We start from the raw sequence: 23047 nt of genomic DNA on the forward strand, positions 1-23047 counted from the left end.
TTTTGTTTTGCTTTTTTTTTCTTCTTTGTTTTGTTTTTTTATTATTGCATATTTAACAATAAAACTAGGTAATGTTCTATTCCCAGCTGAGTCTCCAAGGAATGCAACTGTTTCTCATTATAAAGGGGGGAAAAGTAATTACATTTTGATTATTTTTTCCCTTTTCCCAAATATCTTCACACAGTGCAAATTAAATAAAATTATTTAACCATGACAAGCACTTCTGCCAATTAATCCCTGAGAAGTGAAGCTGGAAAACGTATGCCACATGCAAGCAGGCAGTCACACATGGATGCCTGGGAGAAAAGAAAAAACCAAAGTAGTCTAAGACAAKCATGAGTTAATCAGCCCAACAGAGCCGTGAATGGGAATTTAAGCAATAGTGACGTTCCTACCAAAGCTGATATGAGCTCTTTGCAGCTTTTTTTTTTCTTCTTCTTCTTCTTTCTTTCTTTTTTTTTTTTCTTCCTGATACTCTGAAGAATCTTTTTCCCTTCTGGCTTAATTGCTAGAGATTAATTGAAGTTCAACAGCTCAGTATTTCTAGTAGCCTTTATACTGAAATTTAAGATGGGTAATTTAACTTTGAATTGATTTTTTTTCTTCAATTTGAGCTTTTAGTATGTGCATATTTTTATCTTGGCTACAYTTGGGTTTCCTGAATTACCGGCAAGCTTACCAAGAGATATTCATTAGACAAATGTGTTTATTAAGAACATAAAGACTGTTGTACTGAATGCCTGAAAACTGGATCCCATYAATAAAAAAGAAAATATTTTAGGCAATTTCAGAGCATTAGGGAAAAAAATTGTCTTGTCTATCTGGATTTTTATATACCTTGTTTCATTGCCTGTTGGAAGACAGTGGTGCTCTTTTCATGGGCAGTGCTTCAAGGTCAAGGTTAGCCCCARTTTTAGCAGATTAAAAGCCCTACTTGGAAGCAACTCTCCCCCAGAAAAACGTCGCTTGTATGGGGAGGTGCTCAGGCATCTGGAGGGCCTGTGAGGTGGTTTCTGACTTGGTAAAAGCCATTCCTGCATCTCTGAGATGTTTATTTAGGCCTGTTTGGGATTCATCTCCTTGTATCTGAAATCAAACACTGAGCACAGATTCGTCTGAAGCTACTTCTGCACAGCAAACTTTAGATGTATACAGAGATAGATAAATACTTGTGCTGATTAGATATATTTGAAAAGGTGGGATTTTCATGCTAATATACATTTATTCCTAAAGAAGACAGGGAGAGAGGACATTTTTTTCTCCTTGAATGAAGCTGTCCAGAGCAATTCACATGTTCTGATAGATACAAGCATTTGATAGGTTTCCTTGACTCAGACATCAAGATATTATGCAGACCTAATTAATTTGATTTTGCACATCGCCCCAAACGCAATATRGGGAATTGATAGATTTCTATCCCTTTATCTATTTTCTGTCTGGTAAGATGCTCTTTTCTAGGCAAGACTATGGCTTTGGCAGAGTCCTTGGCTCTGTTGGACAGCATCAGCTGGCCAATATCAAGTTCAACAGGAGAGGACAAAGGCCTAGACCAGACCAAAATGGGGCAGCAAGACTGTGAGGGAATTGAGAAGTTCCTGAATTAGGAAAATTTCCGATAGTTTTTAGTGAACCAGAGACTCMGTTCTAACTCTGACACAGGTTTGGATTTGTTAGGCAGCAGTTTCCAGCCTCCCCAAGTAGAGACACTGCTTTGAAGAGGACAGAACATCAGCCTGATGGRAATTCACAGACAGATTTTTGAAGGCTAGAGAGGAGTCACCCAGGTGGCAAATAGTTGGGACACTGCTGCTCTCAGCCTCCTGCTTCTCTATTAAGGCTGAAGGTTTTTTATACCCTGGGGCTTAGATGTAGAGAACTCTCCATTTAAACATAGAACATTTTAGTATTACCCAAGGAAAAAAAAAAAAGGTAGTATGGAAATGCAAGATTTGATGGCCCTTGAGTCAATATTGTCTGAAAGTCACAATCCTTTATAAATTTCAGCCTTTTCTTCCAGGTCGTAATAAAAATAGATCCTTGCACATCATAATTTCCTTTGGTGAGCAGGTTTTTCTGACCTGATTTTTTTCTGGTATGRACTGACATTATGGCCACTCAGCCTTCCCAGAACAATGTGCTGTTGATTTGACCCCTGCATTTTTAGACCTAGCAGGGAAACTCTGGTTTATCTGCCTAGAGAGGATGTAACAAGGAATATTCCCTGCCTTTCTAGCTAGTCCTGTGCTATATCATACCTGTTTCATACTCCGTCCTTTCCCATAGCTCATAACTTTCATCTGCAGGTGGAAAATTTTGGAAAGACTGGGCAGTGCTTGCTGAGCTGACCAGGGAGAGTCTTAAGTTTGCTGACCACTGGGTAATAAGATGAATCACACATCCTGCATTTTGCCTTGAGGGAAAAAGGAACAAGCCTGCCAAGCAAATTACTGGGTGATTTACTTGTTTGCAGTTCTGGGAGGGAATCTTTATCTTCATAAATCTCACGTTAGGATATGTTTTGTAACCGTGCCCAGCGGTGATATATTTGTCCATRGAAAAATCAGCGCCTTAACCGTGCATAGGGAGCAGACCTCTGTGCTTCACCCTGGCTGCATTTGCTATCCAAAGTTAACTGGGATTGTCCAGTGTTTATTTATCTGCTGGGATGAAGCTCTGTGTTTCATCTGTGTTGCTGGATGCTCGGGCTGGGATTCAGCTCCTGGCTGGAATGGAGGGTTTGGCATTTAGCAGGGAGTGTGTCGTGTGCCAGGTTTTCTGATGGTTGGGTACATCTCACTAACAACAAACCAGCGAGGAGAGCTGAAACGCTCAGGAAAATGTCAAATGCTGGGAGTAGAGGGATGACACAGAGGTGGCCAGTGGAGTTAGCTGTCAGTACAGCCTCTTTTGTGAGATTGAAGTACAGAGGTCTTTGGTTAAAAATCACCTATGGTGTCTTTCCAGGGTATTTCTCTGAATAAGAGACGAGAATTGATTCAGGCCCTGCATCTTCTTGAGCTGGGCTGAATTTCTTTCTGAATTTCGTGCCATTCTAAGAACATARGCTTGTTTTTCCATTTCATGTTGTGGGGTCTCTCTTCTCCAGCCACAGTCTCTCCTGAGTGCCTGGATGCTCGCTGTTACCCAGTCATCTGAGTCATCTTCAGACAGTTGTGATATTTTCTCGTTTCATTGCACCCCACAATAAGGTTATCACCTGTGGTTTTTTTTTTGTTTTTTTTTTTTTTTTTTTTTTTTTTTTTTTTTTTTTTTTTTCTGTGCATGTTAGTGCTGCATTCATAGAATTTTAGATTGAATTCTGCACCTTTGGTCTGAAACTGGGGGATGTGGACCAGAGTACAAAGGGTTTGCTGACATCAAAGTTTGTCTATACAATCACTGTCAGCAGCCTGTCCTTTGGTTACGCATACTGATCAGTTCAGATGTTTCCAATGCATTAATTTGTCTGTGACAATTTTCTTAGCTGGAATTTGAACAGCAGGACTACTGGCCCAAAATGACCCTGAGTTCTTCATCTTGGAGACCTCCTGTTCAATGAAATTTTGGTAGGTGATCATGAGCCTGGGGAGATTATAACAGAATTGCTAAGTTCTCCTTTGTCCTRTGCCCATTGAAGATGCGTCAGTTCATGAAAAGTATTATTTTAGTTCAGAAAAGCTTCTGAATGGGCTAAACTTCATAAACAGGGTTGAAGACCCTTGTGAGCCTCTGGTGGTCAGAGGGTAACACCAGGTATCTGCCTGGCTACCTTTTTGCCCAGCTGCCCCTAGTACAAAGTCCACCAACAGGATAAGAGGGGAAGCTGACACAGAAGGTGGGTGCTGCTGGTGGCCCATCACTGCAGATCCCGGTGTCGTGTTAAAAATCACAGTCAATGTCAGTTTTTGCTTCCTTGCACAATGGCTTCCTCTCAGCCGAATAAATTCATTCCAATTTATATCACAGYCCTGTGTGGGGCTGGACAGGGCTGGCTCCGCAGCTCACACAGAAAGGTGCAGCCCTGCTGAAGGCAGCCCAGTGACAGCCATTCGCACCACCAGAGGAATTGGTCTTTTGTCTTGTCACCTCTGCAGCCGCAGGGCACGCTGCTCCTTGCTTGCCTAATTGCTGGTTTAATCAAAACCTGACACGCTGTTTGTAATGCGGTTTCTCCCGCTAAACACCTCGAGCTGTCCCCGCATCTCTGTGCGTGTCCTGTGAGGGGCTGAAAGGGATGGATGTGGTTCAGGGTGCCACGAATCCCAGCACATCCCAGCTGCCCCGGTGCTGTGGCTGTGTAATGATGTTCCCATAGCCATCGTTACCCTCCTTGAGGGGTTATCCCATCGTAGCTGCTGGGATGGAGCACATGAGCGCTCATSTGCTTCAGTGCTGAGTCCAGAGCCTGACTTTGACACCATATCCTCAGGAGTTTGGGCTTCTGGGACTGTGTTCTGCTTTCATTTTCTAAAAGCCCTCCAGAATACACAGATTTTCACAAAGATGGCTCTACAATTTGTCCTCTGATGTCAAACTTCAGGGCTGTCAGTGCTACTGACTGCGTTGTTGAGCTCAGGGATGGATTTTCCAGAGTCTCTGTGATCACAGGATTTTCRGTTCTGTTTAAAAGTATAAAAGTCATCTTGTTTTTTTGCTGGAAAGAAGAGCTTTAAAGTATAGGTCCTGAAGACTTTGAGGCACAACAAAGAAAAGCCTAAATCTGTAATACTTAYTATTTCTTGTGGGTTTTATTTTCTTTTGGCTTAAAAGTCCTAGGATGTAATCTCAGATTTTGGGGGTGCCTCTGCTGACATGTACATGCTTGGGATTGAACGTGAAATGTCTTCCCAGCACTGACTTTTGAGCAATGTCATTTCAAACACCTGAAAAATGAGGCTTTTTCACCAGCTGTTTTTTTCTTAGCTGTCCTGGGTGCTCAAAGCTTGTTCCAGTCATTTGTAACCTTTGTAATCAGCTTGACTGGGGTACCTGGGGACAGCCTGCAGCCCTGCTCATCCATCTTATAAAGCAGAAAATGTAGGTATTTGCCCTCAATCCACAGCACAGATACTTTGCTGCCCTCCACTTTTTCTTTCTTCTTTTGTTCCCACACCTTAATGAAAACCTTCCAGTGTTTTCTAAACCTCTGYTCATCCTGAGCAGAAAGCCACTTTTGTGTCAAGTAACAGGCAGCTTGCAATCTGGCTTCTCATCTTTATGAAACTAATTAGAGATTTTTGTCTGGCATCCTGCAAAGGAAAAGCTTTCACAGGACTTGTTCCCTGACCACAGGCACCCAGGATTTGATGCCAAGGTCTCCAACCTGCTGTGAAGGTGTTCTTGTCCTTTTTGTGGATGCATCAGGGTATCACTCTTTTTAATTTTTTTTTCCCTCAGGGACCTTTTCCCACCTCTATTCCTCCTCTGTCTGTCTTTGCTCCTGTTTGATTTGCCTGGAAATAACAACAGCATGATTYCTCAAATGCAGTAACTTGAGAAGGAAACCCCATCTCTAATTAGGACATCCCTARAGGGGAAAGCACAATGCAAGCTTGAACTCCTGCACCAAGAAGTCACCTGTGCCAAAGAGCTTTAACACTCTTTGAAGTGGCAGACTGGCGTAGGGAGCAGCACAGCCACCTTTCTCAGGGGCATTCCCCTCCATCCACAGGGGATGTGGAAGGAAGGTGAGCTTTTGGCTGAGGCTTGCCCAGTATTCAGCTGGTTTGCTTAAGAATTCATGGCTAGATTTAAAAAGATGAATTTATACTGCTCTGAGGGTGTCACTACCGTGGTGGGGTCACAAGTACTTCCACAGTGGAAATTTATTTATTTTATTTCTTTTCTTTAAGCAGAATATGGTGCCTAAAGAACCCTTCTGCAGCAAGTGGGCTTCTTTGTAATACAARTTACTGAAAGCAAAATATTCTTCAATCAGATGCTTGTGTACACACAGTTCTTGCTGTAGTGGTCACCGAGCCATTTCACCAATGTTGTTTGAAAATATGTCAGCCAGAGCTGGATTGGCTGATGTTTCTGAGACTGCAGTCAATCCCTGGGTGCCAACCCAGAAGTCATACCCTCTGTGTGGCTCCAAAGCCACTTTTAGATATGAACTTACAAGAAAGGATTAAACAGGGTTGCTCTATCCTTTCTCTGATCCAGCTTAAAAAAAGCATGTATCCATCCTAGGTTCCTAAAAAATGTGGTGGTCATTACTGGGGCTCAGCATGAAGCCAGTTCTGTAGAAGTTAGAATCCCACACAGGTCAGGTGCTGGTGTTTTTTCTTCCTTTCTTGGGTCACAGGAGAAGTGAAGGAAGAGCTTTGTGTCYCTCAGAGAGGCCAGGTTGGCCAGATAATTGCAGCCTGAATTTGTCAGTYCCTCAGTCAAAAGATAATTTAAGAAATCTAAATGCAAAATTAAAGGTTATTCTCTTAGAGGAAGTTTTGTTTGAAATGGTGGTCAGGGCTAGCATATATGGAAATATGAATAYGTAAATCTCTGCATTCATTAATGCAACTAAAGGGTGGTATTCTAAAGGGAAAAAATATTTCTCTTGCATTGGAGGTATTGGGTGATTGTGTTTCCGAGTTGATGGAATGTATGACTAAAGACAATTTCAATATTGTCTGTTGTAAAGGAAAATACTSTAAGCTAAAGCTGTCTATTTAAAGTTTATAGCAGTGTATTTTACTGCAAAGCACAGGAGCCTGAAGCAGAAGGAGCTGGAAGAGTTTTCCACTGGGCTGAAACACACAACTTWTTGGGTGTATTTTTCAGACTCTGTGGTCTCATTTTCAGTCATGCACTATGTTTCCTGTAGTCTTTTTGGGGGTGTGAYAGGCACATCAGAAGCGATGTAGTGTAACAGCCTCTTCCCCTGCACGTATGCAGCTAGATCCTTGGGATCAGGAAATTTGGCAGTGCCTCAGGACCCTTGCCCCAGTGCTGGCAGACGGAGCAGTGCCCCAGCAGACCTGTCTGCTGTCCTTGCAGGGGGCAGACATCCAAAATGATTCATACAGGGCAAAAGAGGCTCAGGCGAGAATTCATTTGTATTATTCAAGGAGTACCAATCAGGGTCTTAYTGTTCTAGGCAGTGTGCAGACTTATAATCAAAACTGTCATGCAAAGGCCTACAGTAACATCATGGGAACTAAGATAAGAATAATCCTGAAACATGCCTGAAGTGCCTTAAGGAATGTAGGTCCCAAACACAGAATATCTGATACTAAAAAAATTTATTTGCYCTTGTATGAAACATCTGGTCTGTAGATGTTTGCTGTGTGAACCTGTGTTCTCTGCRCAGTTGTTGGGAAATCTGTGAGCTGGTGCAGTTTCTGACCCACTCAAACTTCTCATTCCCTGGTTGTGTAGAGAGAAGTAAGTGTAGGATGACAGCATGAAGGGAACAGACAGTGCAATCTTCTTTGTCATTCCTGACTTTGTGAAGTGATGAATGGAGACATAGTGAAGTTTATAAAGTCCATAGTTGACTTCACCAGAAATACTTCACCAGAAATAACATTGATAAGCTACAGACTTCAAATCTCTTTGAATTTGTAAACCAGCAATTCTGCTTCACAAGTCTTTAAAAAAAAAAAAAATGGGCACATTTAGCATGGATTTCTCAGGTGGGTAAAGAGAAAAATAAATATCACAATGTTTTGACACTCAGCTTGAAAAACTGGAGAAAGGCCCCATAAGCAAGACAGCAGTCACCAAATCACAAAGCTGTGTCACATTGCAAAGGTGAAAAGAGTGCAAAAACAACAAAGCACCAAATTGTCTTTGCAGAGCACTTTTGGTCTGCTTGGCACTGCTTTGTCTTGGAGGACTGGGGATTTCTGGAGTTCCCAGCCAAGGTGACAGAAAGAGATATTCTTCTACTGTGCTTAAACTTTGCTATAAATTAGTAAGAGTGCTCCCAGGATTTGGCCATCAAAAACTGTATTGAGAATTGTCACCGATGCAGAAAGATTACAGTTATATTCACATCTAGGGGCAAGGTTTAAAAATGCTTTGATTTAATTTTCTTTGGGCTGAGGAAGGGGAAGATGATTCCTAATGATTATTTTAAAAAAGTTTCAGGAAAGCTTCCTTCGGATGGCTGATCCAGCAGCTTGCCTGTTATTGACATTGGAGATAAACTCAGGGCTATAAACTCAGCTTCCTGTGCTGTTTGTGTCTGCACCCAAACTGTATTGACTGTCCTCACTGGCAGTCTGAAARTCCATATGCAGTTTGTGAATTAGGGAAACTGTTGGATTCAGATCCTGTATCCGTGTGCAGTGGRGAGATAMAAGAGAATTCTGAGACCTTCCTCTYCCTCTCACAGGTTTCTCCATCCACCTGGGTTAATGATGAACAGTGCAGYAAAAGTAGGCGATCTCCCCTCTTCTCCCCCTTGCCCTAACATTGAACTGAAAACATGGATTCTTTAGGAGGCTTTTGATTGAGAGAGAAAACATGAAAACAGAGAGGAAGTCTGTCAGAGTTGGATCAATTTGCCCAAACAGCTCAGTTTTTCAGCTGACAGCATTTTAGCACTCAGAGGGGAGTTGTCAAAATCTCTCTACAGGCAGTCATGTCCTTCATGCTGAGAAATACCTTATATTATCTCAAAAAGAAAGAAGAAAAGGGRAAAAAAAAAGAAAACAAGATGGCTTAGATTCCTGTTCTTTAGGTCACAGAGAGAATACTCACTTTTGTTTCATTTCTTCACCAAATCATGTCGCGTTAATCTCGTTTGCTGCTTGATCACTCACTTTGCACTGGCTCTGTCCCCTCCTGCAGTGTCCCACAGCTGAGGCTCAGCAGCAGCAGAGATAGAGCCAGGCAGGCAGTGCTGTCTGTCTCAGGGCTGCTCTGCAGATCAAAAAGATGTGATTAATGCAGTTAGGGTGCACTGACCYGCTCGGAAAACACATTACTCATCTCTTTGCGCTGCTTTTTAATGAGAGCACTTAATAAAAATACCTGTAATGAAGAAGATGCTTTAAAGCTTTATTGTCTGACAGCCTTTTCTGGGGCTGCAGCTGCAGTCAGGAATTGTCAGAGAAACCCGTGGGAAACAAGGGCTAAGGTTTGCAGGATGTATTGGCCACATGGCAATGGAAGATGGAGTTGGTTAAGCTGGACAGGAGGATGCAGGTTGGRAGCCAGAGAATCAGGCCTTGGGGCTGAAGTTGGTGCTCACAGCAGAAGTACAGGCAGTACTGGGGAGGTTTGGTAGGGAATGGAGATCGTGCTACACATGCAGAGACATAAAGGTTGCAAAATAAAGACAATTGGAGGGGACATCTGCTCTAGGCTATCACAAATGGAGGAGAGCGAGAGTGACAAATTCTTGGACCACATCACACAGTATTTGAAACCACGAGACACTTCAATTACCGTCTCCAGGCTGGTGACTCACAGATCTACCTGTCTGCTTCGGACGTGTCTGCTGCCTCATAATCCAGCATCTTGGCTGATTTCTCTGACACCCCCCCTGGATGCTTTGCCGCTGAAATTTTGGCTCAGCATGGCAAGAGCTTCTGCCTGATTTCTTCTTCTCCCCCACTGCTCCCCTTTCTGCATGAACAAGAGTGGCATAAGTAACAGAATGACAGAGCTGCGTCCCAAGCTCTGCCTGTGAGTGGCTTGTGCTGTAASGCATTTGGCTTTCATTAAACCCCTTGACCTGGAGTTGCTCTCTAAATTATGCTGGCAGGTGAATTTAAAGCTGTCTGAAAGGCACTGAGGGAAGGTTGCAATTGGTGGGAGTCTCCCTGGGGCAAGGAGAGAGTCTGGTGTGGGGGTGGAGGGGTCTTCCAGATACAATGCCCCTGCTGTTCCCAGGTGTGGCTTTATGTTACGGTTAAACTGATAGCTRTCCCCATCCCACCCTGGCCCTTTTGTTCTTGCCCTTTCCTTTGCTCCAGTTCTGGCACTGCTGCCCACAGCAGCCTGAATTGGTTCTGCTCATTGAGCCAGTGGAAAACTCGTAATTATTGTTTTCAGTGGGTCCTTTTCCATCGGTTTGGCTCTATGTCGCTCTGTGCTCCTGTTATTTACCAGATCTGCTGCAGGAGAGGGGATGGGAATGCCTGGCCATGTCACAGGAAAAAGGAGACTGATGAAATGGTTTAACTCTAACATTGAGGCTGCATCCTTAGTTAAGAGCTGTATCCAGCTAAAAGAGAGGGGGGAAGACAAGAAATGTGGGAGATACTAAAAGCACAACAGCAAAGGGAGCACAAGTTGGGGAAAAAATAAGGCAGATTCATCTCAGGCTGGGAGTCAGCAATATTCCTTCCCACCAAAGAGAAGGAAAGTTAAGACAAACCCTTCTGATGATGAGATCTGCTGCTCTGCAGCTGGTAGTGTGAGGTGGGCAGTCCCAAGGAGACGCTTTTCAAAGCAGTGCAAGGATTTTGTCACTGCAGGAGACAGACTGGATGGCTTAGGGTTTTCCCTAAACTTCTCCATCCCAAGTCTCTTCAGGCACATGAGGCAGAGCGGGCTGGACTTGACCCACTAAGGAGGTTGGAARCATCCTGTTTGGCTTTTGGGACAAGACCAGACTAAGGACAGGAGGAGCTGGCACTTTGCTATTCATATCARATTAAATCTCTGAGAAGTGGCCAAAAACATCTCCCTGGATTCTGCTGTATTCACCATTGCTAGCCCCTCTTTAGGTGGTTTGTGACCAATATTTGCCATCTGCTCCAGGGCTCTGAGGACTGCATTGCTTCAAATCCTTCTGTTTCCTCTGCACCAAAATTTTTCTCCTCCCCTCCACATTTTTCAGTGCAGGTGACTAGTAAATTGTATTTCATAGCACAGCGAGCACATCCAGGAGGGGAGGAAAAATACCACCTATCGTGTTTCTTTAGCCTGCTGGGCAAGCCTTTGGGGAGACAAACTCAAAAAATGTGCAGCCCTGGAGGTCAGCTCCCTGCTTGGGGCAGTGGGGAAAGCCAGGCCTGGATMCAGCCTTTCCTGCATGTGCTGCCATATGGGGGGCAGGGGGGAAGATAGGAGATCTTTAACACTATATAGTTGTCATGGCATGTGTGAAATATCCCCTGGGTTCTTTAGTTGTTCTTCCTGCCCAGCCTTTATGCCAGGCTCTTGTACCACAGTGTAGGTTTTGGGATGTTCCATGGAGGATGCAGAGCATCAGTGGAGCTCTAAATCAAGGTGCTACTAAATCAAATGTTTTAAGTTCTTAACCGAAGGATGAAGTTGATCTTAAAAATTACTTCGTTTGCACATCAGAATGAGGAATCTTGGTGTGGCTTCAAGAAGCTCATTCATCTCTGACTTTAGCTGGAACAGGAGTTTCTGAGTACTAAATACTCCTTGGAAAATAAACATCTGCCACTGTGAAAAGCTTCCAATTGCCTCAGTTGCTGTAATAGTCACTTTTTAACCCATTCTTTTGTCATTATTTTCATCCTTATTTTCTTTTGTAGCTCAAACCTAGCCTTAGTCTTCCCAGGTAATGTCTGTCACATGAGGGACAGTTTGGTCAAAAGAAAGGATCATTTTGATTTTCTTCCTCTCATGGTTAGGGCAGTTATTGGTTGTGACAAATTAAAACCAGGGATAAGTAGTTCCTCAGAAAAGTCTAGTCCACCTTCTGCTCCCACAAGCACGCAGCCAGGTGCTGCTTTTGGATTTGCATTTACTCTAAAGCACGAGATCCATGTGTGACAGGGACTTAGCCAAACATCTCCCCAGCTCACAGAACTTTCTTCCTCGCATCCAAGGCTGCCTTTGCATTTGGCAGCTGCCTTSACTGAGCGTGAAGTTTGCTTTGGTCAGTACTGGGAAACTGGGCCACCGTTGAGGCTGCTGCTGGTGGTGACCTGTGTTTTCAGCAGGCAGATGTGACCAGGAGCCAGCTGTCCCTCGTGGAAGCCACACTGCAGGAACCCTACTTTTTCCTGCTGCAGGTGCTTTAACCTTGCGATAGTTCCYGGTAGGAAATGCAAGAGAGCAGGGATAATGTAATCAGAGATTTCCTGTTGGAAAAGAGGGTTTTCTTGTATTCAGGAGCATCCACGGCTTCGAGGGGAGGACAGGGAAATGACCGTGGGAGCRAGGGAAGAAGAGGCAGTGGGTGAGTTGCTGCTACCCTAAGGAGTTAAAAGGGCATTGAAAGATGAAAGAGAGATGTACAGATGAAAGAGAGATACTCTACAAAAGGCCCTGAATAAATGAAGCAGTGGACAGAATCCGTGCTAACTCTGACATGTCTGAGGTAGAGAATGGCTTTATAAAAGCTTTATTTAAAAAGAGAGCTTTTAATGCAAAATGGAAAAGGGTGGGCAGTGAGGGAATGATGTTTTGTAAAGACAGTCATTGATGAAAGGCAGAAAAAAGGCTGCCAGAAGTCTGAATATATGCAGAGTAATAGGTCTGAATTAAATTTGTTTAATGGCCTGTCAAAAGCGTTGGTTAACAAGCCTACCAGTTTTTAATTTCTCTTTTCATATGTTTTTATATATGCCTACATATTATGGGATTCAAAAACACTCATGAGGGGAGAAAAAGGGACCATAAAAAAAATTTACTCGTTTTGAAAATTAAAGAGGTTGAGAGTGATGATCCTAGAAACCGCAATCCAACAGAAAATGAATGTARTCTTTTGCTAGGTAATAAATTGGAATTTTAAAAAAGTCCTATTAATAATTAGAGAATTACACAAATGTTGCCAGAATTTAATGTTGTATTTTATAGATCAAGTTATCACAGACAAACTGGATTGCTTTTATTTTTCTTTCCAGTTACATGGGAAAAAGAGGCCACAGCATGCAAAGAATATTTCATCTGTAGAGATACTAGTAAAATTGTCATTATGTTTTCCAAGACTTGTCCTCAGAATATATCTTTTGCACACTTAATATCTCTCCATCCTATTGTTATTAAAAAATAAAGTAAATATATGTGAAGAATTGAAATCAAAGGCTCAGGAATGGGTCTGTGGKTTCATAGGTAATAACTCATTAGTGATCCAAGAAAATGGACTAACAGRTGAGGGCTTAAATCCATGGAGGTGTCTGCATTCAGAAGTGCAGACAAGAAGGGGTGTAGGAGAGGCAGTACCTGGGAACATGGGTCATCAGAGATACCAGCACGAAATTAAATTAAATCCTCTGCATGAAATGCTAACTAGGTTGTCTAAAAAGGATCTTGAGAACTGGTGGATCTGTGGAAGACAAAAGAATGYTAAAAGAGGCTGGAAAATGGGTGGAAATCTGAGTAATCTGACATGACAGCAAAGAAATGTGTTGCAGTGATCGCCTGTGGATAAGGAGAGCAAAGAAAGGGGACTGTCAGCCCCTGAGAACAAAGAATTCGAAGCATGTTTGTTTAAAAAAAAAAAAAAAAAATGTATCTCCTGGTGGCTTCTCACTGCAGCTGCGGGGTCTGAGCCAGGCGTGGGGCAGAACTGCAATTTGGGTGCAGCACTGTCCATAACCTCCATAGGCACTGAGCAAAGGAGCAGCAGGGAAAAGGGAGAACCATCCCTTTGTGGTTACCTTCGTGGCATCACCAGGGCTTTAGGACACAAGTCATCAATTGTTTTTAAAAGCCTTATTTTTATTCTAGTAAATGTTGCTGGTTTCTTTTTCCTTTGCTTTTGGGGATTTGAACCTTTCAGTCTTAAATTTTGTATTTACGTTTTCTCTTTGATAGTGCACTGGAAAATCTCAGATAGAAAAGGAGCAAGGGCCACGCAGAAAGGTTTCCCATGTGCACACATGACAATAGGCATTGTAGTCCAGAAAAATCAAATGTCACCAGCACTGGAAATTTGGCCCAGGATCAGGGGGAAGGCCTGCCCTGATAGGTACTATAAACAGTGGGTGTACTTCCAAAAAGGACCAAGAGAAAGTGATTTTCATAGATATACAAATGAGACTTCTTTGTTTCTACTTTCTTATTTAGTCCATGCATTTGCAGATTTTTTTGTTTCTGTAGTTTTATATCATCGCATCTGTATATGACTAAATCACTTAGGGGCAGATTTTTGAAGATGTGTGGATGTTTACTTTCTGTCTATGAGCATCCAGATCCCTTTTAAAAATAATTGTAAAAAAAATCCCTTAGGCCAAGCTATTATGTTTCCTTTAGTCTTCACAATACATTATCTTTGTTCTTCTGAGTTATTGGCTTTTTAAAATGCRTTGCATCTCTCATGTGTCAGACCTGAAAGCAATGGCCAGTCAAGCACTTTTTGTAAGTCACAAACATCTTTCTCATTTCCTCTACCTGAGGAAGGCCATGTCACCTGATGGACTTTCAAGGTCCTATCCTTACTTTTGCTCCCAAAATTGTTGCTGCCAAACATGAGTCTTTTTTCCCACTTGTGCCACTCACAGGGTGCCATGGCCATGGGCCTCTCCAGCAGGAACGATAAGGGGAATGGAACACAGCCTTAGCTGGAAGAAACAAAACTGGCAACCTCACCAAACATTACTTTGAYGATTGCACTTGATTGCTGTTTGTCTTTTTACCTGGGAGCTGGCTGSAGAAGCAGCAGATGGTTATAGGCAGGGTGGAATCAGGAGAAGGCCACGCAAGCTGTTCTGATATGAGGCGTGCTCAACTTCCCATCAGCAACAGAGACATCTTGACCTTTGGTATTTTGTCAGAAGTCTACTTTTCTTTTTCCTGCACTGCTGTCAGCTCAGTTTCAATGTGCAGAGRAAACAGCTGAAGGATTGGAGAGACAGGTGTGGAGTGTTTCTGCTTTTTATTACTTTTTTTTAAGGCTCTCACATCCATCTTTTCAAGCGCTTTTCTGCAACAGCTGGARCTGAAGACAGGGAGATAGGAGTCCCTCATTCCTAAGGCTGGGGCTTGCAGTAAGCATCTGAAACTGCAAAACTCACTCAARAAAAGGACTGGGAGTCAGCCTCACCTGGAGAAGCTGGTTCTGGCAGTCTTTGTGATCAGCGTGAGTTGTGCCAGTTCTTTCAGTCTCAAAACCTTTCCTAGGTCCATTGGGTAAAATTTTGTTTTTTTAAAGTAGTCAGTGGCAACACTGGTAATGCCATTAAAGCCAGGAGGACCATACGCTTGTATACCAGCCCCATTGCCAATCTTGCTTCAGACACCTCCCCTTGCCTCCCTTCCTTCAACTCTCTCAAAGGTCACTGCTGACAATAATAAAAAAAACAAAGCAAAAATGTAATTCTATTGATTAACAAGATTTATATGGTAACAGTTGAGACCCTTTTCTTTCTCCAATGTGAGCACTAATGAATCTGAAGCACAACCGAGCTGGAATTTGTGCCCAGAAAATGAATCACAATTGTTTGCATTGTGTTTTTTTAGAGAAGTAATATTAAAACCCCAGATTTTGATTTATTAGGGAAGTGAGAAGAGTGCGTTTTAACAGAAGCCTGTTCTTTTAGTAGTAGCARTAGTAACAGAAGTTGGGGTTTTTTTTGGAAGTACTGTGTCTTGCATCAGCAGCAAATAGATAAAAGCTTTCTGCAATTTGCTTCATTTATCACTAGAGAGCATTTGATGCTACTGCTTCCTCCATATAAAGTAAAAGCCTTAATAAAGCAGCAATAAGCTTCCATAGTTATTACTGAATTGTAATGAATGTCTAAACAAGCAGATGGTTTTTTTAGTCTTTCATATTTTGTGGATGTATCTTCCTTACTCCAGCCTAGCCCCTTAAGCCTTCAGAATCATTCTTTTTTGGTTTGGAGATTATTTAGTCCCAAGAAGACCAGGTGATAAAAAAAAATTAAAAAAAAACCAAAAAAAAACAAAACAAAAAAAAAAAAWAAAAACCCATGTGCTAGGCAGTGCACCCAGAGCAAGTCCAGCAAAGGGCCATAATGATGATTAAGGGATTGAGGCATCTCTTTGTGAGGAGGGGCTGAGAGAGCTGTGACTGTCCAGCCTGAACCAGATAGTCCAGGGGATCTTACTGATGTGCATAAGTACGTGATGACAGGGAATAAAGAAGATGGAGCCAGGCGTTTCTTACAGGCAGATAGCAGAAAAGCTTTCCTGGCTTTTTTTCTTGTGAGAGTGGCAAAGCACTGGTTACAGATTGCTCAGAGAGATGGTGGAGTCTCCATCCTTGGAGATAGTGGAAATCAGATTGGACACTTGCTATGGGCTCTTGTTGCCCTTGAGCTGGGCTAGGTGACTTCCAGAGTTTCCTGCCAAGCTCAGCTATTTTACATTTCAGTGGGATCTTGGATGCAGCAAATGAGGAGACTGGTCTGTGCTTATAAGGACACTGATCATCCTGCACATTGAGCAGCTTGGAGTGAGAGCAGATCGGCTGCTTGTTTCTGCTGCAGAACCGAGCAGCTATTAAATGATGACTTTTGCTCACTAATGGCATCAAATGGGTTTTTAACATGTAAACGAGAWGAGGAAAGCAGAGAAACTTGTTATTTGCTATGGGTTTGCCTGAAGCAGATTTCCCATGTTAAAGTACTTAAAAGCAAATACAGAATTTATGATGTGTCGGTAGATTTTAAACCTGAATTACGTCCAGTTGTTGTAATGGCTAATMATGCAAATTATCTGAGCCACCCTCAGTGTAAAGCAGTAAATAAAACCTGCATGTTCAGACACACTTTTTCTTTTCCCTTTCTCATTAATATTTTATCTCCCTGAAGAGATGTTTTCAACATATTATGTGCACCAGCATACTGTGCTTGTGGTATTCCTGGATGTCATTACAAAGAAGCCTGAAGACTGTACCGCTGCTCYGCTGCCTGTGACGCTAGCTTGGAAATTGCTTGGAGCAACAACAGCAAGTGTCAACAGGGAGCTGTATTAATTATTTGGAATGTGTCTCTTAAGAGGAATCAACTGCTTTTATTGCAGAACGAATATTACTTGAAATGGGAAGGTTACTCTAACTGTTATCATAATGTATGTGTCATTAACTTTCCATGTTTGGAAAAAGAGATTAACAACCCTGTAAATTGTCACAGTAAATAGATAAATTATATTAAAAAAATGGGGGTTTTTATTATAAATAGAAGGTTCTTGATATAGTTACCTCCAAATTGCTGGAGAAGGATTGAGTCTTTAACAACTGCAAAATTGCATGGTGGTGTTGGGAACCAAAAAGCTTCCATCCATGTGAAAGCAATGCTGAGCTCTGAAAAATTATATCTGTGTCTCCTGCGAGTGGGACAAACAGGTGGAATTGTCCTTCATACCGTGCTYTCTTCAAAAATGGCTGTGACATAGGAGTGCTTGCTTCCCTCCCAGAGAGAGATTAACAGATTGAATGGGTTTGTGTGAAATTGGGTTCTCTTCCACAGAGAGAACAGGTTTCAAGAGAATATATATATATAGAAAGAGAACAGGTTTCAAAAGAACATGGTGCAAAATGTACACTGTATAGGTAAAGCAGGTGTACCTAAAGTTCAGCAGAGTACCTGTGTCTGCAAGGAAAAAGTGAGAGATGGGAATGGTGTCAGCTTTTCACCAGATGTCCCCACAAAATGGATGTTCGTTGTGAAAAAACACACAGGAGGAAATACCCACAAAGCTGTTTTTAATCCAGTGCCATAAAAATGCTGTGTATTTGACTATAGCCCTSATAGATCTCTGTAGGAAACAGCAGAACTAAACCACTTATTTGTCCACAGGGCAGGCTCACCACGGGCAGGTTTCCTACATTGCCCCACCGATCCACCTGGACTCGGATCTGGAGAGACCGCCGTCCAAGGGTGAGTCAGTGAGACAGTCTGCATTCCCTTGCATTCCAAACCAGCCCAAGGTGTGTGTGGATATTGYTCCCTGCCTCACAAAGCCTCCATGGCCGATTTGTCACCCTCCATCCGAGGACACTCGGGGGAGCAAAGTAATTCCTGCAAGAGAGATGTCCCGTGTGTGCCATCACATAGCTTTGAACATAACATCACATCCCAAGCTGGTTTGCTCTCCCCCCTGGTTTACTCCCCCAGGGACAGATAAAGCCCAGGTCCTGCCCTCTGCCTTGCACCTTTCCTTCCCAATGGCAGTGCAAAGGCACAGGGAGCTGGTGGCAGAATGCAAAAAAGCAGATTACAGKTGAGTCAAGGGCACAGAAGGGGTTGTGCAGTGCTTCAAGCGTGGATTCAATCCTCACTGCCATTGCTTGAGGTTTTTTTTTCTAGATTTGGTGAGATGTCCATTGTAGAGGAAGCCTAAAATTTGAGGTGGGCTGATTGCCCTTGGTAGTGATGCTGGTAGCCAGTATGTACAGAGTAAGTTGAGAATAGCCCTGCTAAGACAGGTGCCTCTCTTGAATGGTACAAATGAAGCAATATGAATGGGAGCCCTTGATTTCTGTGTCCCATTTGGAGAATTATTCCCAGGCTGTGCTGTGCTGAGCTCCCTGTTTGCCCCTGTTTGCCCCTGTGTCTTGGGAAAACAAACTTGTTCCCAGAGCAAGTATATGTGTGGTGCAGGCTTCTTACACCTCCCTTTGCTCCTTTTAGTAAGGCTGTCAATATTTAGGTATGATATCAAAGTTAGCAGTTTRTTCTTCTTGGAACAGATAACAACAAAACTAAAATAACACAGGATTATGAAGGGATTTCTTGGTCAATTCTGTAAGTGGGATATGAGCATCAAATCCAGGGAATATTGTGGGAGAAGAGAAGGGGAGGAAGAGGACAGCTAAAGTGTGATAGCATGGAGATACTCTATCTTAATTTTGGTTTTTTTTTTTTCCTTTTTCCCACTCTTCAAAGGGTGCTACAGTGGCAGAAAGGGTCCCAAACTGATCTGTGTGGGGATTGTCACCACTCTGCCACACCACTGTAAGGCTGTTGGTGTGTTTTGGTGTCTGCACATGTTTCTCTCACTGCTCTTAACTGAAAAATGCAATGTGTTAATGCAAGATTTATGTGGATAGACACACTTTTTATTATGGAATATGAAGAAAGCTGTCTTCCCAATCTCACTTTGTTATCCATCTCTAATAATCTGGGAGACAGAAGAATCTTTGTGTCAGTGAATTGCAGCTGCAAACCCTGTTCATCCAAATGGCCCTAGGACTTTGTGGGCTAAATAAAAGCTCAGTACTAGTGCTCTTGGTGTGAAAGTCTCTCTCAGTTTTGAGTGAGTTTTTCCACCATATGGCTAGGTCTGTAAGTTGATCATATAAATGTTTGCTGTGTTTTTACCCTTTGTACGGGTGATTGTGTATTTTTTTAGCTGCTGCAGTAACAAAAACTAAGGAGTTTTTCTTGCTACACATAAGCAGCCTCAGCACTASTATTCCAAGGTGGTTCCTCTTGCATCCCTGTGATGTAGAAGAATGTGCTGAGTGGTGTGAGAATGCCAGATTCACAGTCCTCTCTCCAGATCTGGTCTTGCCRTGGGTCAGGCTGGTTGTGTACAATCTCTTGGCAGTCCACATCCTCCATTCAGCTTTACATGAGCTACCCTGGGATTTAACATGTGCATTTGAGATTGTCATCTTCTTCGAAGCCATTTGAAAACCTCCAGTTCTGTGGCAAAATTTACCACCTTGGTTTTATAGCAGAGCACTCGCTCTGGTGAGGCAGAGGCAGTTATGACTTGCAGGACCTTCTTMMTCTYGTCTGTCATTGAGGTGATGAATCARAKCTTRCTTAGAAYAGGTCAGTGTAAATCCTTGCYTTGGCMTSTGGAGCAGACTGCAGAAGGCTCAAGGATGCTGGAAAGCAGCAGACAGAGAAGAAGCTGTGTCTTGCTTTCTCCAAGATGAAAGAGCTAAAGACTAACAAAACTCTCCAGTGATGTGCCATTCATGAGGCAGAGCTACCTCGGCAAGATGAATGGCAGTGCCACCAGGAGCAGGGCAAAGTGGGTCAGGCAGAACAGCTGCAGAGCTTGCACAGAGGGTAAAATAGAGTTTTTCCAACATGAACTGCTACACTGGTGGCTCTCACCAGCACCTCCACCTCCCTAGTTGAGAGATTTTAAAGAGGGAGCTGCTCRGGGTGGAAAGACTGATGCCACTGCTGCTGTGTGCTGGTTAAAGGACTTGAATACCCTGGTGTAGCAAAACAGGAGAGAGCTGGGGAGGAAGGCAGTTCTGGAGGCATCCATCTATTAGCTGGTGACTAGGGGCTGTTGAAAACTWGTAATTGGTACTGTCTCCTGGGGGAACAGCAAGGCTTTCCTCTGGCCCTGAGATGTGGGATGTGTAGCTCTGCTGCCTCATTTCTAGCCTCAGCATCCAAAATACATTAGAATATTGTCATTTTTTTCCTAAGTATATTAGGCTTATGATTCTTTTTTTTTTTGCCTGCTTTTTCTGACACCTTAGGACATGACTGGGTCATGTTCCAAGCTTAATCCTGTAACCATAAGAGCTGTTTTAAACAAAGGAGTCAAAAACACCTGTCCTTAAGCTCATGTTCCTCCTCATTTCCTGTGGCTGAAACTCTAAAAGCAGAGCAGCATTAGGACAGTCAGCATAAACCACTAAAGCTTTTGGGTACTCCTTTGGTGCTCTTCATTTACCTTCCATGTTGCCCCTCACACTAAGCTGAACACCAGATGCAAGCCAACCTTGCAGTCAGAGTGGCAAAAAGAAGCAGCCACCATGCAGTTTTAATTGTAATAAATGGAAATAGAGCCTGGGTAGGATGCTCCAACAGCAGCATCTTTCCTTCCTGTATTATCGAAAAAAAGTTACAGCTTTAGCGCTCCTGTGGGTCTGTGCAGTTGCAATTCTCAGCTGACAGATTTATTTGTAACTGCCTCTTCCTTCTCCTTTTTAAAAATTTTATCACTGGTGACATTTACACACATTKTTTATGCATGCAGGGAATTTCTACCTGCCTTTCAGAGCCCTGACGCTGCTGGTGAATAGAGTATAAACTGCAGTAGTTTACCAGTACATTAGTGTCACTGTGCATTACAGGGTAATTACTCTGAGCCACTGCTCTGTGCAGCCACCCAGTAATGACACTCTACATCACTGCATAGAAATGAAGCCCTGATTCAGCATTTCTCCTCAAGATGCTTCTTATTCCCCACCCCCTTTTTAATTGGAGGCTGCTGTGAGATTAATTCCATGTATGAAGCACTGTTAACTACTGTTTTTGCACCTCCTTGCAGTCCAGCAATCTCTGGATGTGACTTCGTGATTTTTATGGGAGTGTTTACACCTTCTTTGTACAGAACGATTTCAGGGATAGCAGGGATCTCGGGTTGTGATATCCCAGACTGGAGATTAAACCTGTGTTTAAAAATGGATCAGTGGTTCCTGACAATAGCAAGGAGTTTCTCAGATGAGAGTGACACTGATACTTTGGCTTAGAAAGGGATTTTATGGAATTATCATATATAGCAATAAATTATATTAAACGTTTATGCTCAAATTCTGCCAGGTACTAGGACACAGTATAGAAGTGAATTAAATTCTCTGAATATGTGCACTAAAACTATTTATAAAGCTGTATAGAAGCAGATTTTAGTGTATATGTGGAATCATATTAAACTTGAAATGTATGCCTGGCATTTAAAGCTAGGCAGCCTGAGAAAATCTCTCCTGTTGAGCTGATATTTTGTGAAKGTTTCCTTCGAAGTTGAAGTTCAAAGAATAGTTATCTTGGAGATTGATATGCCTGAAGTCAGTATGTTTCCTAAACGTTAACTGATAAGCAAAACTCTTGATTGGTCCCCAATTCTAGAAATAAATAGCAAATAAATAAAGGAGGAACAGGAAATTCTTAGCCTTCTGTGCAGATTTCTCTAGCCAGGGAGGTTGTTTTGGCAGTATGTTAGAGGACTGTGGGATGTTTCCCTCAGTTACCATGTTCGTATTCCATAAACACAGAATCTGGCCCTACTGCTTAGACTGCATGTCAGGGAGACAGAGGTTTTGCTGGGTTTGCACCTTTCTTTTCCATCTTAGTGGAAGATGTCCTTTTGTCCTTTATTTCTTCAAAACCTGGATCCACTCTGCCATTTTTCTCCCACGTTGCATTTGCAATGCTGAGGGAGAGCCTTCCCTGAACAGCAGAAGCACGGTGAAATCTTATTACCAAAAATAGAGTAGGTATTTGTAAGTAGGCATTCTAGGCCTTATTTATTTTTTTTTTCCTCCCAAAGGTCCCAGAGAGGGTGGATGGCTTTGCAGATGATGTAGGAGGATGTGACAGCTGGGTTTAGTGCACAGCCCCAGTGCTCCTTCCCAGGTCCAGAGGAAGGGGAGCGCTGGGCAGCCAGGCCCAGTGGCACTCCTTGCCTTAATTCGAGCTGACACATGGGGTCACATATCCCCGCTCTCCACACCCTGAGACACCAGCTTGCCTGCCTCCCCCTCCCCAGGTCCAGTCCTGGGAGAGAGGTGCTGTGCGGGAGTCCCTGCTGTGAACCAGCAGTGGTCAGGCACCTCTTGTTTCCAGGCTTTTTCCTTTTCTGCTGGAGGTCCCCTGGAGAAGGCATTYTCTCAGCTCAGGAATCCTTTACAGTGTCCCTCTGCTGCTCTCAGAGGTTCTGCTTTTCTCATCCTGCTCCTTCCGAGTTACTTTTTAAGGCACAGTTATTTTCCTGTCATCCTTCAGGTGTAAAAGTCCAACGCAGAGGCTAATTTGATGCCTTTAAGCCAAGAAAGAATCAAGCTGTTTGGGGATCCCTGCTCTTAGGACCCTTATTCCCTTTTCCTTTTGAAATTCTGGGGTGCTGTATAGTGTCCTGCACTTTCTTGGCTGTGCACTTTGGTTTGCTCAGCCTTTTTTTCAAGGATGTCATCTCCCAGGKCTTCCCCGTTGTGGCTGCCCTGAGCCCACCAAGGATCTCCCTCTGACACRGGGTGGGAGTGCTCGCTGCAGCAAKCCAGCACYRTTCTGTTAYCCCACGTGGCTTTTCAGGRGGATGCAGGTAACTGGTATTCCACCAGCTAGCTGGAGGTGACTGTCACCACACCTGCACAGTCCCAGGAAAGGTTTTGCAATGACTGCAAGCCTCATGTGTACTGTGAATTTGCAGCTGCCTTGTTTCAAAGTCTGTTTATTTGTTTGTTGTGTTCCTTTGCTGTTTGTTTGCTCTTCATATGAGTTCTGCTTTT

The 23047-nt window shown here is 43.1% G+C and overlaps 1 protein-coding gene across 3 annotated transcripts in view; it reads left to right on the forward strand.

Moving 5' to 3' along the window:
• ADGRL3 (adhesion G protein-coupled receptor L3) overlaps positions 1 to 23047 on the forward strand; it is a 309315-nt gene that overhangs the window by 153640 nt on the left and 132628 nt on the right. For all 3 annotated transcript variants that reach the window (XM_057366829.1, XM_057366827.1, XM_057366828.1), the window contains exon 5: positions 17643 to 17723. In XM_057366829.1, coding sequence (XP_057222812.1) covers positions 17643 to 17723 — 81 coding nt within the window. The remainder of the gene's footprint in view (positions 1 to 17642; positions 17724 to 23047) is intronic.

Source organism: Malurus melanocephalus, unplaced genomic scaffold (genome assembly GCF_030028575.1).
Source record: "Malurus melanocephalus ecotype Western Australia unplaced genomic scaffold, MMel_1.1 scaffold_72, whole genome shotgun sequence".
Taxonomy (NCBI): domain Eukaryota; kingdom Metazoa; phylum Chordata; class Aves; order Passeriformes; family Maluridae; genus Malurus; species Malurus melanocephalus.